The sequence below is a fragment of the Podarcis liolepis genome (genome assembly GCF_965112155.1).
Source record: "Podarcis liolepis genome assembly, chromosome: 2".
NCBI classification, from domain to species: domain Eukaryota; kingdom Metazoa; phylum Chordata; class Lepidosauria; order Squamata; family Lacertidae; genus Podarcis; species Podarcis liolepis.
The window spans coordinates 110,682,994-110,700,871 of NC_139555.1; the positions used below are offsets into that span (position 1 = coordinate 110,682,994).

The window sequence follows — 17,878 nt, forward strand, 5'->3', positions numbered from 1 at the left end:
GAATGTATTCAGCCCCTGAGAGGGTTGCACTGCTCTCTGAAGCAGGGGAGAAGACCTTGGGCAATTGAAACAATCTCTAGATTCAAGCTGGGGGGTGAGATTAAAGGCTGGGCGGGAGGAGCTGGAGCCAGAAATGGCTGACTAGGACTTCGCTGGCGATAACGAGGAAGCGGGGGAGGGGGAGGGGAGGAAGAGGCGATGAGTAGCAGGGACCAGTCGCTTTGAAAACAGTTTCTATTTTGCTTCTTGTGGGCTTGGTCGGCAGCAGATACTTGTTCCTGCACTGCAGAACCTGGCGCTGGATTGATTCTGCCAGAAGGTAAAAAGAATTCTATAATATATTGGAGGAGGGAGAAGTATTGGGAGGGGGGAGGAAAGGGAGAGGGTGAGATTGGGAGGGAGACTGGAGAAAGGAGGAGAGGAGGAAGGGGGAGAGGGTTTGGGGCTGAAGAAAAAACATTTCTAAAATAAAATAAGCAGTGCTCTTTTTCTAAAAGAGGGTACTCTTTTGGGGTACTCTCATTTTGACTCTAGAAAAGTACCAATTTATAGCTAAAATCGGGAAAAATAAATACAGTAACAGGACAGGACAGAGAAGACTTAGTCCAAAAGGTGGCTTTTTATTTTTTAAGGAAACCCAGAGGGGAAAACACAAATCCTCAGACCAAAATTTGTGGTTCTGCCAAAATAGAAAAAAATCTATAATGTATGGGGGGGGGGGAGATGGGGAGGGGGAGGAAAGGGAGAGAGTGAGATGGGGAGAGGGAGATTGGGGAAAGGAGGAGGGGAGGAGGAAGGGTTGATGGCTGAAGAAAAAACATTTCTACAATAATATAAGGACGGCTTTGTTTGATTGGGGAGACTCCTAGAATCCTTTTGGTGGTTGTGAGGGAGGAGAGGGGGAGAATGTTCCCTTGTACAAGGAGAAATCCTGGTGCTGACAGAACGTTCTCTCGGCACTGCTAGGAATACAACCCAAAGTTCTCACCCCCTCATTCAATATAGTGGGGAATAAAAAATGGCTATACTGTTGTTCAGGCTTCAGAGAAAAGTGGAAGAAATTTGCAGAAATATGAGCCTCTCTGGATTAAGCCTGCCAAATTTTAGGCAGACCTGTTCGGAGGTTTTTGTGCCAGACACCTTTATTAAAGTGGGCCAGACCTCACTATTAAGTTGTGGGTGAACATAGCAGACGACACAGAGATTTCTCCAAGAGGTTCTTTATACAGTAGTAAGCTGGAACTGAACTGAACTCAAACAGCTCAGCCGTCCTGCTTTTATAGGCAGCCAGCTGTCAACAACACCCCAGGGTTTGCCGCCTAAATTAACTGAAGTGGACCTGAGTGAAAACTACATACACAATACCCCTGGTGGCCAGGGTGAGAACTTCAATACATAACACTCACCTGGAGCACTGTGTCCATTTCTGGGCACCACCATTTACGGAGGATGTTGACAAGCTGGAAGGTGTCCAGAGGAGAGCGACATTTCTTTATAAGGCTTGAAAACCAAGCTTAATGAGGCGCAGGAGCTGGCTATGTTTAGCCTGGGAAAGAGGAGACTGAGGCAGTGGCGTAGCGTGGGTTGTCAGCACCCAGGGCAAGGCAAGTAAATTGCGCCCCCTAACCCGTGGATTTGCGCCCCCTAACCCGTGGATTTGCGCCCCCTAACCCTAACCCCCAGATGTTGCGCCCGGTGCAGCCGGCCCCCCCCTGCACCCCCCAAGCTACGCCACTGGACTGAGGGGAGCTAACAGTAGCCATCTGCTACTCTCTATTTCTCAATGCCAGGCCAGTGGGTGGTCCTATATTTGCATAATAGCTTCCCAATTAGATATTGTTGTAAGTTTAGCAGAGGAGATCGGGGGGGGGGGGGGCTAGGCTGCATGCCTGAGACCCTGCTAATTTCTAGATCCAGCAAGGGCTAAAATCTTGGTAATGGCCCCTTAAGTGTGGGTCGGGAGCCTGGCGGAGTCAAGCGAGGAAGGAGATGGAAGACAGGCTCTGACAGGCTGCAGGAGGAAGCAGACCCAGCCCCCCCCCCCCCCCGCATTCCTACCAAGATATTGGTTTACTGAGACAGTTTGAGCAAGCACAGAGAGTTTCCAAGAAGGGGGCGTAGATGCTAGGCAACCAGATAGGCAGAGGATTGACAGCTCTTCTCTGGAAAGGGTAGAATTTCCCGACCCTCAATCCTGAAGAGCTGAAATGGTGAGATTGCAAAGGAAATAGAAAAGGGGAAAACAGGTTTTTCTGTTGTGACTACAATGATGACTCTGATTAACCAACTGTGTCCATTTCTGGACACTGCAATTTAAGGAGGATGTTGACAAAATGGAGGAGAGTGACATTTCCTCATAAGACTTCATGAGGAGGAGGAGACTGGGAGGAAATATAATGCACTAGCCATCTTCCAACTATCTCAAGGGCTGCTCCCTTTCACTTTTCTCAATGCTTTCATTTCATCAAGAAGATGTAGAAACATAATTATAATCATTTAGACTAAAAAGAAGCAATATTTCATACCTGAATTTCCAGACCTGTAAATTGGTATGTGTAAGACCACCTTCAGGGCTTTGGGGGGGGGGGCTATACTAGTATGGAAGCAAAACTGCACCTTTTAAAGACTTCAAGAAGAGATGATTTATTTCTCTGCCCTGTAATTTTGTCTCCATAGAGGAATCTTGGGACGTTGATGCTATGGCAAAAACTGATGTTGTGGTGATTTTTTTTTCTGGCAAAAGCACAGAATTGGTACTTCAGACTCTGAAGAGGCACTGGGAATAAAAGCAGTCACGAAGACAAAACAGGGAAGTGGAAAACATATTAAGTACAGCTTGGCTGGACAAAGTATCCGATTAAAGCACACAATTAAGTGGTATTTAAAAAGGGTGTTTTCTCACCCCATCACGTAGCCATACTGTGCTTGAATCTGCAATCCAGTGGTCTGCTTTGAACATATCTCAAGAAATTGCAAAACTCTGTGTAACTAGAGCTGAGTAGCATTTACTGTGAGGTCTGTGGATCCTCCTGGGGAAAAGAAAAGATGGGTTTCTCTGAAATTGAAAAGACGGAGCAAAGGCTCTCCATGAATCCAGATGCAGCAGAGAATGGGGAATGTAGTGGAATCATAATTCATGAAAGCACCAAACAAGCAAGAGAACTCTTCTCTCCGAAACCAGGCCATTTTCCATATGGTAAGTGAGTTCTGATGAGAAAGGCATGAGTTTGTCAGAAAAGTTATGGATTTGCTGCTGGGATGAGAGCTGCAGAATGCAGGCCAACTAATCAAATTCATGGAGACGCTAATTTATTCAGGCAATTAAAAACCATTGGAAAGGGATGGGTGCATAGACACTTGTGTGAAAATCAAGGAAGGCTTCTCAGTCTCTTCTTAGTTCCTCTCTCAGATGGAACTATCCTTCCTCACGCAGGCATGCATAAGGAGAAGGGGGTGAGGCTGCCCTTGAGGAGAGAGATTCCTGGCTGCTCTTCCAGTTCCCCTTCCATGTACACCAAGAATGGAGAGCTTGTCTCTCGCCAGATGTTGCTGGATTCCAACTCCCTCCCATCACTCTCTGCCTGCTTGGCCAATGTAGACCAAAAACATCTGTAGACCAAAACCATCTGGTCCCCACACTGATCACACGGTCCCCATTCCTGCTGCACACAGACCTGGAGAGTCACTGATAAGCGAAGAGACCAAGAATCTGCAAGTGCAGGCACATGGTCCACAGCATTTACTAGCACAACGGCACTTTAATGTGTTGTTGTATCTGATTGGGTTGAATGATATGCATTACAGTAGACCATACTGAAATTTATATTTGAGTGGGTGATGTATAATTTTTTAAAAAATAAATAAATAAAATTCTCAGCAAATTGAGAAGCAAACGATACTGTGCAAATCCCCTGGCAGAGAACCCCTGTTAGACTGACTTCACAATTTTGCATTATGCAACACTATTTCAGAACATATCTTTCAAAACATATTGGTTCCTCCTTCTTCCAGGAACCCAATCTGACCAACCAAGTGTTGGCATGTTTACATGCTGGTGACATGGCATTAACTGGAAAAAAAATTATCTGCTGAAAGCAGACACTCAGAGCTGCATATTGCTGACGAACCACTTTGCTGGCTAGTCCTTACATTTGGACCTGGTTTTCTTTTAACTGTCAGTTATGCCATCCTTATCATATAATTAATATAGCAACCTTAGTCCATCTGTTAATCCTAGCCTGTGTACTACAAACTGCTATTTTGACTTATTTGGGTGAGGCAAGCTTGAAAATTCAATATCCTGCATTGAATGAATAAAGCTGCTTCTTGCACAGGAAAATGTTCTTTGGTTGAACAATTCATTTTAATGCATTTTGTTTTGCACATTAATGGATCTACCCGTGATGTGTTGGAACCAACCCTATGTTATACAGAAATGTGCAAGGGCTTAAACTGTATCCCCTTAATGGTTTGTTTTACGATAAAGATTAAGATGGTTTCAGGTTATTTGCTTGAGGTTGCTGCACTAGCCTGAGATGTGTGAACAAAATATCCCATTCTGTTTCTACATAGGACAGAGATCTCCTGTCACTTCCATGCTGCCAGCAACAAAAACTTCCAACTTCTGTTTTGAGGATAATTCAGATGCTCTAAAAGGGATGGGTAACTGTGACCTTTGAGATGTTGTTGGACTACAATTCCCATTACCTGTGACCGCTGGCGATGATGGCTGGGGCTGATGGGAGTTAGAGTCCAGCAACATCTGGAGGGCTGCAGGTTACTCACCCCTGCTCTGTGTACACAGTTATAATATAGCAGTATATGACACTGCAACTCTCTTGAGTGGCACTGTTTTCTGGGAACAATCTTGGCAGCCAGTGGATTTAACAAGGCTGCCACTATCAGGCAATTTACACTGACAAGCATAACTTCTGGAAGTCCACCTTAGCAGGACAGATGTTACAACAGCTGCATTGCCAGGAGGTAGGCTACTTACCTGTTCTGGATGGGATTACAATCCCTCTAAAAGAGCAACTGCTCAGTTTATACAAACAGTTACATTTCAAATTTCCCTCCTTGCACTTGTGTACATACATTAGCTAACCGTTAATGATTCATACAATGGGTTGTGCTGCCCTCTGTCTTCTGGCATTGTCCGTGTGGCATTTGGCATGTATCACATTCCATTCAGTTCTTGCAGTCCCTTCAACTTTTGCTCTTAAAAAGAAACTGGATTACTACAGTGCTTTATGTGGGGCTGCCCTCCAGCCCAGCTGTGAAGCTCCAGATTTTGTAGAATGCCTAGACCTCTGATGGAGGCAGATGGTTGACAGTACGTGGTAGCTCTGCTAAAATGTTTGCAGCGGATGCACAAACTTGGCCCTCCAGCTGGATTGGGACCACAATCCCCATCATCCCTGACCACTGGTCCTGTTAGCTAGGGATGATGGAAGTTGTAGTCCCAAAACAGCTGGAGGGCTGAGTTTGCCTATGCCTGGTCTACATATACAAAGACCAGAAGAACTTTGGTCCAGGGTACCTTAAGGGCCACCTGAGCCCTTATATCACAGCTTCATTATTAGGATCATCCACAGGAGCACATCTCAGAAGCCCAAATAACCTCAGGTAGAAGTTGGGCATTTAGCACCACCAGTTCAAGCTGTGAAAGGCTCTTCCAGCAGAGATACATCCGGCATCTTCACTTTTGACTTCTAAGCATCTCTTGAAGACCTCTTATGCCAGCAATCCTATACAGCTGTTTAAAATGTTGTTGATCTCCCAGTTATTTTCATGATTTATATATTTATTTTACTATTTCTTCTGGTGATTTTTGTTTTATTGTAAAAATATTATTGTGCAGCACCTTGATAGTTTAGGAGATGGTGGCATGTAAATACTTTTTAATAAAATAAATAACTGGTGACTCACCAGCCATTCGCAGAGGCCTACCAGTTGGCTGATTTTGTGGTGGGAGGTACCAAACCAATGAGCTTCATGATGCCACAGGTGAACTTTGTTCATCTCATACCCTTCCAACATCTCACTGACCAAAAGTGGGACGTTTCTTTTTTTGGTCCCCAGCTGACTTGCACCACAAGTCAGACTCAGACCAAAAAATGGGACAGTCTGGGATGCAATCAGAAGTCAGGATTGGCTTCTGTAATTCCAGGATATCCCGCATAAATCAGGACTGTTGAGTGGTATGACATCTTAGTGTGATGCAACCTGAACTCACACCTTCAATGTGGGTGGAATACCCAAGCCTGGGTAGACTTGGAGCCCCCAGATATTTGGAGTTTCTAGAAGGACTTGTCCGGCATCTTGTTGAAACCAAGGACACATTAACACTTTATTTCCCTCTGCAGGTTTGCGCAATAAAGAAAAAGAGAAACTCGCTTTTACTTTCATAATTGTGAGCTTGATGCTTAATGCCATTCTGATTATTTCCATCATCATCATCAGCAGAACTGCTTTATCAGGTAAGTGAAGAGCCATTTTACTGTAACTTCTGCCAGGTTATCAACAGGCCACCTGCTCTCACAGATCTCCTCTCCTCAGCAGCTAGAATAGCTTTATTGGCATTCATTTGAGGTAGCCTGGAAGCAGTTGCGGATGGGGGCCCACATAGGTAGACTTTGTGTGCTGTAATAATAGACCAATATGCACACATAATACACACACAATTTCAAGTGATTTAAATTGTACGATACAATTCTAATCAAAGGCCTTTCTCAGGGAGAGTCAACTAGACCCTGGCTGTGTATTTCATGGCTAGTCAATTGAAGTTGACTATCTATGGCCCACCTAGCAGTTCGAAAGCACCCTTAAGTGCAAGTAGATAAATAGGTACCACTTTATAGCGGGAAGGTAAACGGCGTTTCCGTGTGCTGTGCTGGTGCTGGCTCGCCAGAGCAGCTTCATCACGCTGGCCACGTGACCCGGAAGTGTCTCCGGACAGCGCTGACCCCCGGCCTCTTAAGTGAGATGGGCGCACAACCCTAGAGTCGGACATGACTGGCCCATACAGACAGGGGTACCTTCACCTTCATCTATGCCTGAGCCACAAGAGAAGCTGCTCTATGTCCTGCAACCTCCTGAATTTGTGGGCAGAGATGGGCACTGGGCTGTCTGCCCTCCCTCCTACCCTCATTTCCCCACCCTTACCCAGCCCCACCTGAAGATGATGGGGGTTGACCGGAGACCTCCTGCACACAGTTTTTGTGTGTGGTGTATTTGCAATTACGTTGTTATACTGTATTTTTATGCGATTGTCCTTATGATGCTTAAGATGTGTTCCCATTTTCTTTATTGCAAGCTGCTTTGAGCAGGATTCCTTTCGTGGAAAGGCAGCACACAGATATAATGTTGATGAGTGGAGTACATTGCCTGACCTTTATTTTGGGTAGGACTGTTTATAAGCTATAGATAGTGATCTGTCTCACTTTCTGATACCTTTCTAGGGACAAGCGAAGTATTGCCTACTGCTCTACATTCTCCTTCCACCCCAACTGAATGCTGTCCGGACGGCTGGATTGGCTACCAAAGGAAATGTTACTATTTTTCAGACACTGACAGAAACTGGACTTCTAGCCAGAATTACTGTGCCTCTTTCAATGCCTCTTTGGTTGTGATTGACTCCCAAGAAGAGATGGTGAGTGGGAAGATACAGAGTCTGCAGCCCCAAATAGAGTTGATTCTCTATTGGATGAGGGGTGGAAATGTATTCACACTTCTTTTCTTTATTAAGAGCTTCTTGAGACGACACAAAGGCCCTGCTGACCACTGGATTGGTCTCCAAAGGATAAATGACCAGGAGCCTTGGAAATGGATCGATGGCACCATTTTCAATAACTGGTGAGCATCCACAATGAAAATGTGTAATAAGCCCTTTAAAACAGTGTAACAGTTAAAATAGTTTGACTCAAGGAATTCTTACCCAAACAGATGTGTTTTGAGAAGCCACATATGCAGTGCTTTTAATATATATAGAAAATAAGGTGCCAGTATTCAGCACAAAATTATTTTAGTAAGTGCCACACTTTTAACATTTGCAAAAGAAAATATACAGGTACTGAGTACCCCTGGGGAAAAAGAAACTGCATATATTCCACAAGGGCTACAAATCTCCTGGTCCTAACCTAGTGACATGTGGTCAGTGGACTAGGGGGACGAGGCTAGTCCCCTAAATGTTCCCAGTAAATTAGAGTATTGAAGTATAAAAGCCTGGCACCTCCTTCCCAAAGCCTGGGAAACTTTTACCTGGCTTAGAGAGGGAGACGTGATGCTGGACATCTCAGTGTCGCGACATCACTTGCAAGATGTTCCTCACCCCTGCTCCAATCACAACCTGGCGCCACTTGCCCTAACGGTTCCCCTACGAAAAAATTCACTGCACGCCACTGTCAAATGCACATTTGTAGTTTCACAATTGTTAGTAGTAGTTGAGGAACTGACCAGAAGCCTTCTCGCTTATTATACACAGAGCTCCGCCTTGTGGTGAGCAGCACACATAGAAGTTCATCTTCAGTAACAGTGCAGCGAGAGTTTGATGTTTTCTTTCTAGGCCAGATTCTAAAGAAAATATTTTGGTGGAAAAGCTGCCTAGAATTATGAATATTTGTATTACAGTGGTACCTCGGGTTAAGTACTTAATTCATTCCGGAGGTCCGTACTTAACCTGAAACTGTTCTTAACCTGAGGTACCACTTTAGCTAATGGGGCCTCCTGCTGCTGCCGCGCCGCCGGAGCACGATTTCTGTTCTCATCCTGAAGCAAAGTTCTTAACCTGAAGCACTATTTCTGGGTTAGCGGAGTCTGTAACCTAAAGTGTATGTAACCTGAAGCGTACCACTGTATATGAATATGAATGAAAATGCCTTCTTCAGGTGAAAATTTGCTTCCAGGCCTCCCTGCACCTATGCCTAGTGTTTCTTCTTCTGCTTGGTCTTCTGCTGGTTCCCAGGGATATTTCTATGGATATTTTCTATGGAATGCAGTTAATGGGTTGAGGTTGAATTCCAACAACACAGAAGTACAGTTTCTGGGGGACAGGGCACAGGCATGTTTGGGGGATTTCCTGGTCCTGAATGGAGTTACTGGGCCCCTAAAGGACCAGCTGTACAGCCTTGGGGTCATCTTGGACTCACAGCTGTCCATGGAGGGGCAGGTCAATTCTGTATCCAGGACAGCTGTCTACCAGCTCTATCTGGTACACCGGCTGAGACCCTACCTGCCTGCGTACTGTCTCACCAGAGTGCTGCATGCTCTGGTTATCTCCTGCTTGGACCTGCCTCATATAACTGATCACAAGATGCAACACATGCACACCATTTGTGGTTTTTTTTGTTGTTGTTTTTTTAAAAAATATTTTTTATTAACCGGCCAATCAAATCAAATTAAATCACATTACATAAATTCCGAATTACAAAGCCGAATTTTAAATTTTGTTGGGGGGACCCATATTTCAAGATCCGAAGGGAGATTCTGATCGTCTTCTTGCTACTGCGTTAATGCCCAAATCAGTCCAAACAAAGTTCATAATTCTATCCAGTCTTATCTTGCTGTTTCCACATCACATCTTGTTTATATATTTTCTCTTTTTTCTTTATGATCTCTTCTGATAGTCTCCTTAAGCCGATAAACACCAATAATAATAATAATAATAATAATAATCCTGTGTGAATTTTCCGTTCTTCCATTCCTCAAATCGAGATGGTTTCCATATATCATCGCCTTCATAGATAACATCGCTCTTTCCATCTCGCAAAACTGTCGCTCTTAAGTCGCTCTGAGGAGTTTCACCCACAATATATAAATAGCTCTATTTCTCTCTTTCTCCTCCCAAACTCAAGACCTCCGACAGAACTTCCCAATATGGCGACGGCATTTTTAACTGCGTCATTCCCAAGCTCTTATACATTCCACGCTCTTCTTAAAACATGCTTTGGTTCGAAAGTTTATCTCCACACAGCCTTAAATCCACAGCTTAAGTCCTTAAAACGGCATTTCTGACTCGTGAGGGGAGGGGATTCTTGTTTTATCACATAAGGAAAGAAAGGAAAGTTTTTCCCCCTCCCCCATCAGTCATTTGCCATACCGTGTCTTGGCGTATCTTCTCATGTTTTATTCTTGTCTTGTTTTGTCAGAGATCTCTTCTGTTAGCAGTCTTTACTCCCCCTCCTTCCTTGAAATATGTGCATTCCTTCATCCAAATTGTTGAAGTTTTTGCAGCTAGTGGCGCGGATTAGGGACGGCGTCCAGGAGCGCCGGAATCCCACAGGAGGGCTTTGTGCCTAGTGCCCCCACCCCCACAAATTCGGGGGTGGTATAGGGCACAGCAGGCAAGGGCAGTCCCCCCCACCATCCTGGGGGGGGTAGGGAGGCTAATTACTCCCATAATAGCCTCCAAATTACCTCGTGTGGGTCGGAGAGATGTTATTGTCAGCTATCTTCCGATGCGCCCCCTAGTGGCCCCCCCACATGCACACCATTTGAGTGGCAATACCCATTAGCTTTGGGGGGCAGCCCCCTCAAATATTTTATTGGGGGGGCCAAAGGGATCTCGGAAGCTAGGAGTTGGCTCCTATGATGCTAACCATAGAATCATAGAGTTGGAAGAGACCACAAGGGCCATCGAGTCCAACCCCCTGCCAAGCAGGAAACAAACCTTTAAAGCTCTAAATGGCCTCGGCCCAGTATACCTGAAGGAGCATCTCCACCCCCATCGTTCTGCCCAGACACTGAGGTCCAGCTCCAAGGGCCTTCTGGCAGTTCCCTCACTGCGAGAAGTGACAGGGAACCAGGCAGAGGGCCTTCTTGGTAGTGGCCCCTGCCCTGTGGAACACCCTCCCATCAAATGTCAAGGAGATGAAGAACTGTACAACCTTTAGTAGACTTCTGAAGGCAGCCCTGTATTGGGAGTTTTTAATGTTTGATGTTTTATTATGTTTTTAATATTTTATTAGGAGCCGGTCAGAGTGGCTGGGACAAGCCAGTCAGATGGCTGGCATATTAATAATAAAATTATTGTTTCCTCTTTCCGGCCGTGGGAAATGGCTGACTCCCACAAGACCAGACCCCAGCCGTGCTGGTAATTCTGGGCTGATATGGGGTTAATTAGCCCTGACAGCCTCCCCGGAGTGGGGGAGGACTGTCTCCTAGACCCCCGGATTGTCCGAGATTGCATCAAGGTGCAGCCAGCAGGACACTGGTCAAAAGAGCATGGGACGGCTGGCACTCTCTGACACCATTCTTATAGCCGGGAACATCTGTTTGGGAAAATGAATAGATTTTGATAATCTATAACAGAAATGGCCTGGACCAAAGAAGCTTAAGAAAAAAACCTGCAGAAGTGTACAGTCTCTGGTATATAAGCTCAGACTTCAAAAAGATTCTCATCAAGGTGTGTGTATTGCAGAGCTGTTTGGTGTGGGGGTTTTTTTCTCTTTTCTTAACATCTACAATTGGTTTTTAGTGCCAAGCCTCGTTAAGAACTTAAATTGCTTTTTTAAAAAAAGAGTACAGATGGACTTTTATTTACAATTGGGGATTTATGCGCAGCTTTATTTTAGACTTTGAACGCTTGTTAACCTTTCAACTCTGGCTCCGACCTGGTGGAACGCTCTGCCTCATGAGACCAGGGCCCTGCAGGATCTGATTTCTTTCTGCAGGGCCTGTAAGACAGAGTTGTTCCGTCTGGCCTTTGGCTTAGAATCAATTTGATTCCCTCCCTCCCTCCCTCTCTTTCTTTTTTTTTTCCTTCTCCTCCTGCAATTGAGGCTACATTTTAATATTTTAATGTTCCATTATTTTAATGTTGTATTTTATTTTTGTTTTTAAGTTGTAATCATTCTTCTTGTTTTTATTATTGCTTGTAAGCCGCTCTGAGCCCGGCCTTGGCTGGGGAGGGCGGGGTATAAATAAAAAATTATTATTATTATTATTATTATTATTAGAGATAGAAGAAGAAAGGAATAAGATGGCGCTCATCAGTACTACAGGAAAATTTGAAATCCTCCCTTCATTAAGAGAAACAGGAACTATTTCCTGGTTGATTACAATGATTTGAGACAATATTTTGGATAATATACAGTGCAGCTGTTTGCAAAATATTTTTTCATTATGAGCAAGAGAGAAGGCTAAATGGATGTCTAGCAGCCCCCCTCTAGGGCCCGGAGGGGGGACTGGGTGGTTTCCAGGAAGGCTGATCGATCGCCAAGTGACTGATATCTGTGGAAAACAGCTTATTTACATTGAAATATAGCAAACAGTCTGCTTAATAACTATGAAGAATAACTCAACAATGTGGAAGGTACTGTATTATTAAATCTCAAAAGGAAGGTTTGGACAACAGCCCAGACTGGAAGGATTAACGATTTGGGAGTTGCTGCGTCATCAAACTTCAGAGACCTCAGATAACAGAGTTGGATAACAGCCCAGATTGGAATGGAACCAGATGAAGCGGCGCTAGTAAAAAGACAGTTGGAAAAGTATATATACACAAACAAAGCTGTATTCGACGGACAAAAGGATATACGATTTCTGACATGATTGAGAATCACAGAGCCAGAGACAAAGAAGCTCAGAGCGTTAAAACTGAGATATGGAAATATGGAAACGACGACGAGAGGCAGGATTGAGATTTGGAGATATGCTTCAAGGTCTAGACTATGGGAAGTCCCGAAAATTAATAATTATAATGTGGAAGATAATTTGATCTTTTTTATTTAAGTTTTTTATTTTTATTGGAGTATGATTTGCTATGTTAATTGGATGTTTTTTATTGGAAAATTAATAAAAATGATTTAACAAATAACAAAAAATTATTGTTACGATTATTTCAACATATGCTCTGTTTGAAATTTTAGGTTTGGAATTCGGGGAGGAGAAAAATCTGCTTACATGAACCATGAAGGTGTTGCCAGCTCCAGCGGCCAACGTGAAGAACCCTGGATCTGCAGCAAACCATTTCACAAATCAGAAAGGACAGCAGATGCAGGGCTATAGCTATGGGGTGGTGGGGTGGGCCCCCACCAGGGATTGCAAGCGAGAGGGTGTGTGTGCAAAATTGGCTTGCCACCACTATCCTTTATAAGACCAGTGGTAACATTTGGCCCTGGAGAAAATTAACCACTCTCAGTTTTACCCATGGACTGCCATCTGTCGAGATTTTAATTTGCTCTTAACTCATTTTAAGATGTATTTTAATTAATTGATTGCCTGTTTTATGTTATGTTCTTTTTATACTGCATTAGTTTTATGATGTTACCCACTCTGAGCCCGGCTCCGGCCGGGGTATGAATAAAATATTATTATTATTATTATTATTATTATTATTATTATTATTATTATTATTATTATCCCTGCCCACCAAATAAAGAAGATTGTTCTGTATTTAGCTCCCACGACAAGTGAGCAGACCCAGTAGAAGTCCCTTTGTGCAGGCTCGGCCTCCACGCAGCCCTGCTGAGAGACAGGGCTCAGCTGGGGAAGCCGAGAAAGGAGAGGAGGAGACAGCAGCAAGGCAGAAGGTGGCGGGAGAAGCTCACTCAGCAGCCGGCAGCAGTGGCAGTGCGTCTCCTCCCACCGGCCTCCTCGGCTCCCTTTCCCCTGCCCGTGCCGGCTGAATAGGCAGGCTGTGTTGCTTCAGAGGAAGTGGGAAGGGAGAGTGGCAAGGCATCCCTTGAATGGGCCTTGGTGGGAATTCGTAGGATGGTTGAGTGGTAAAGGAACCATGAGGGTCATCTAGTCCAACCCACTTGCAGTGCTAGAAATCTTTTGCCTCATGATCCTGAGGCTGAGCAAGTATATATGCGCCTCCTTTTTTGTGTTCTGCTGCCCCCTCTTCTCCCCCAACAGCCTCTGCCCTGCCGGCCAGGCTTCTTTGCCTTTTAACTACAGCAAGATGGGCTGGAAATTCCACTGGTAGAGTTTATCACTGCATAGCCTTGACGCCGGTGGGGTGAGGGGGACGGCACTTTAAAAAAGCAAAGGGAGCCCTGTTAGTTCATTTTTTTAAAAAACCCTCCAAAATGCAGAGTTATGTAAATAACCTGTATTAGGACAAACCAGAGTGTTACAAAATTGTGGAAAGCCTTGGAGTTATCCAGAATTCTTTGTTGTACTTTTGACTTTATAAAAGGTCTTTGTGCTATTCTGCTGTTGCCATGAAAAGAGTTTTCAGCTAAATCAGTATGCCAAGCAGCTCGGTAAGACGCTTTCCAACAGCTGGGTACAAAAAGTTCAGAGAGTACTAAAAAAAAACGTGCACCTGTTCAATCCTGCCTATACCTTAGGACACTCTGCTTTGGACACTCTGCTGGCATGCCCACCCTGTGTCAAGAAAGGTGGCTACAGGGAGGGGTCCTTCTCTGTGGTGGTGTCACAGCTATGGACCTAACTCCCAATGCACCTGCATCAAATCTCTCTGTTGCGGGCAATAATAATTTGAGCACTGACAACACCTATGGTAATTCTTTTACAGTCTGATCCTCTGCAGAATTAGGCATCAGTAAATTAGTTTAAATAAATGGGCATAATCATTCCTAACAATGCATAAGATACAACTTTGGAGTGAACATTATCGTGTGCATTTATTAAGTTTTAAATAAAAGACCATTAAAAGCTTTCTGCTGCTGTTCTAGAGGGTGGCTTTGAGTATTTATATAAATTGCATGTGCTTTTTTTGACTTTATCCCCATAGTGAATTTTTATTTATGCTTATGTTTCTAAATATGTTGCAAGTTGTTTTATGTGCAACAAGCAATTAACAAATATTATCACCATCACTGTTATTAATAAGAATGGATATATATTTGGAGTTTGTAGAATGCTAGAGAAGGGGACAACAGAGGACGAGATGATTGGACAATGTTCTTGAAACTACCAACATAAATTTGACGAAACTATGGGAGGCAATGGAAGACAGGAGTGCCTGGCGTGCTCTGGTCCATGGGGTCACGAAGAGTTGGACACGACTAAACAACTAAACAACAACAGAATGCTAGAGGCCATTTAGCACTAGGGAATATTTGTCCTACATGTGGACAGTGTTAAACAGCAGGAGATAAACCAAATGTACTGTATTTTTCGCTCCAAAAGATGCACCAGACCATAAGGCGCACCTAGTTTTGGGAGGAGGAAAACAAGAAAAAAATATTCTGAATCCCAGAAGCCAGAACAGCAAGAGGGATCTGGCTTCTGGGATACCGTGTGGCTGTTCTGGCTTCTGGGATAACCGTGCCAAGCCTCTTCAGGGCAGCGGGATGAAGTCTCCCCCTGCCCGAAGAGGCTGCGCACAGCTAAGGCAGAAGCCAGGACAGGCGCATCGCTGAAGGGGTGCTGCGCAGTTCTCTCTCTCTGCACAGCGCCTCTCCTTCACAGGAGAGGCGCTGCACAGAGAGGGAGAACTGCGCAGCGCCCTTTCAGCGAAGCTGGAGAAGGAACAGAAGGAGACCCTTCTGTTCCTCCTCCGGTTTCCAGGACAGGCGCGTCACCACAAAGCCAGAGGAGGAACAGAAGGGACTTATTGGCATTCGTCTTATTGAGCGAATGGAGTCCCTTCTGTTCCTGCTCCACCTTCGCAGGACAGGCGCTGCGCAAAGAGGGAGAGCTGCGCAGCGCCCCTTCAGCGAAGCGGGAGGAGGAACAGAAGGGGCTCCATTTGCTCAATAAGACGCACTCACATTTCCCCTTACCTTTTAGGAGGAAAAAGTGCGTCTTATGGAGCAAAAAATACGGTATATTCTGGCCATTTTTTTTCATCATTAGAAGCATTTGAATCATAGAACAATTTTATACATTCTTCTTCAAAACGCAGACTTGTGTGCTTCCTCCCTCCCACCTTTGTAGACCTAAGCAGGGGCGTCTTGAGTTTAACTTTTAAAGTTGTGCTACTCAGTGGCCCCAAGAGTCCAGGGTCGAGAGGTAAGCAATCCGAATCCGGAGTGGCGATCCAGCTCGCATTTTACTTTTCACCAGGACTCCGTCCCGCTCGAAAGCATACTAATCTTCCAGAAGAGCACGTTTTATTCCCCCATTGCTGGGGGGGCGGGGGGCGGTATCCATATTCCACATAGGTGCTTATTTTCCTACCTGTCTAAAAAGGGCAAGGTGGCTGGACGAGCCATGAAAGTTCCCTTGCATCTTTGCAGCTGTGGATTGCAAAGTCATGCACGGAGTGCCTTTTCCTGTTACCCTGTTTGCGTGGCGAGTTCCTGCCTCCCCCCAGGGGAAATAAAGACACATGACACAGATATTTAAGGTTAATGGGCTAAATATGGCCACAACTTTATTGGTTACATTGTTTATTGGATGAGCGGTATTGGCTTAGGCATTGGTCCTAACCGACTATCCGGCTTCAGCCTGTTCGCTTGAAGTCCGGGAAGGGTTAACCACCAGTAGGGGGAGTCCTGCTGATGCACATCAACTAGGACAGGGGTCTGCAACCTTTAAGACAAAAAGAGCCACTTGGACCCGTTTCCGAAAAAAACAACAACAACTGGGAGCCGCAAAAACATTGCAACATTTAAAACAAATATAACACTGCATATATTGTTTCTGGCCTTAATGCTATATATACAGGATCGTGCAGTCAGCTGTCAATCTCAAGAAAAAAGGACAAATTAATAGCTAATTAAAATATTTAATTTACAACCAGGTAACCAGGTTAATGGGACTTTTGCTCCTGAACCTCAGTGCTCAGTGTCTGCACATCAGGGCTGTAAGACGTCACCTTCATTTTCACACAGGCTTGCAAGCTGTCATCTGTGAGGCGTGATCGGTGTTTGTTTTTAATATAGTTCATGTTGGAGAAGACCTGCTCACATACATATGTGGAAGAGACCACAAGGGCCATCGAGTCCAACCCCCTGCCAAGCAGGAAACACCATCAGAGCACTCCTGAGATATGGTTGTCAAGCCTCTGCTTAAAGACCTCCAAAGAAGGAGACTCCACCACACTCCTTGGCAGCAATTCACCAAACTTTCACCAAACTTTCCCCCGCTTAAGTTTAAAAAGGGGCTTCGCTTAAAAAGGGGCTTCAGGCAACTAACTCCACGTGGAATTCCACGCGACCGCGACCGCATAATCAATGCCACAAAATGCCAAAGAAAATTAACCAGGGCCCCAGTGAACCATAAATCATAATCAGTGCCTGATGTAAATAATAATTAATAATGAGGGCCCAATGTCATCCTCGTCATTATAAAAATAATCCCTCTCTTCGCGCCGCCCAGCCTCCCAAGAAAAAAACCCCACTTCAAACGGTCACAAAGCACAAATTCCACGCGACCGCAACTTGCTATGCCCAATAACCAATGCCCCAAAATGCCATAGAAAATTAATCAGGGCCCCAGTGTAACTACCATAAATCAGTGCCTGATGTAAATAATATATAATAATGAGGCATTCATCATTATAAAAATACCTTTTTTGACACTTTTTATTATTTCTTTGTTTGACCCCTCAGAATTACTCCTCCTCATAGAAATAAACATTAAATTAACAAGTTACTTTTTTTTGAGTGTGTGTTCTTCACTCCCCTTCAAAACAGTGACCAGTGTATACGCCCCCTTTCAATGCAGCCTGCTTACAAAGGCGGGACGACAAAGACCAGCAATAAGCTGTTGCATAACGTTCCCCCAAAACTTTCCCCTGCTTAAGTTTAAAAAGGGGCTTCAGGCAACTAACTCCCACGTGGAATTTCCTATAGTAAGATGGCGGCCGCCTCAGAAGACCACATGGGCAGATAAGATGGCTGCTGGAAAGATCCGGTTACCCAGCAACAGCACAGCTGATTCTGACGCTTTTGAAAGCAGCCGGCAAAGCAAGTGTTGGAGCTCCGAAGCCACTGCGCATGTGACCAAATAGCGAGGACTT

The 17,878-nt window shown here is 44.7% G+C and overlaps 1 protein-coding gene and 1 long non-coding RNA gene across 6 annotated transcripts; one reads left to right on the forward strand and one right to left on the reverse strand.

The window, feature by feature from the left end:
• The first annotated feature begins 166 nt into the window (after positions 1-166).
• Positions 167-13,055, forward strand: LOC310701934 (C-type lectin domain family 2 member B-like). Of its 5 annotated transcripts, XR_014523130.1 has the most exons (7): positions 167-319; positions 2,677-3,196; positions 6,366-6,479; positions 7,461-7,651; positions 7,748-7,854; positions 8,886-9,335; positions 10,496-11,504. XR_014523130.1 is itself a non-coding variant. In XM_083493487.1 (6 exons), exons 2-6 carry the CDS (start codon positions 3,046-3,048, stop codon positions 13,003-13,005), a joined length of 702 nt encoding a protein of 233 aa, XP_083349613.1. In that variant the 5' UTR covers positions 170-319; positions 2,677-3,045; the 3' UTR covers positions 13,006-13,055. The 5 variants fall into 5 exon arrangements, 4 of the variants coding, with proteins under 4 accessions (XP_083349613.1, XP_083349616.1, XP_083349615.1 ...); XM_083493487.1 differs by lacking the exons at positions 8,886-9,335; positions 10,496-11,504 and adding an exon at positions 12,867-13,055 and having other exon boundaries at positions 170-319; XM_083493489.1 differs by lacking the exons at positions 167-319; positions 8,886-9,335; positions 10,496-11,504 and adding exons at positions 2,187-2,210; positions 12,867-13,055.
• A 963-nt stretch (positions 13,056-14,018) lies between these two features.
• LOC310702100 lies at positions 14,019-15,277 on the reverse strand. Its single transcript, XR_014523234.1, has 2 exons — positions 14,788-15,277; positions 14,019-14,677 (listed from the first exon to the last, which is right to left on the reverse strand). It is a non-coding gene; the product is annotated as an uncharacterized lncRNA (long non-coding RNA).
• Between the last annotated feature and the right edge of the window lie 2,601 nt (positions 15,278-17,878).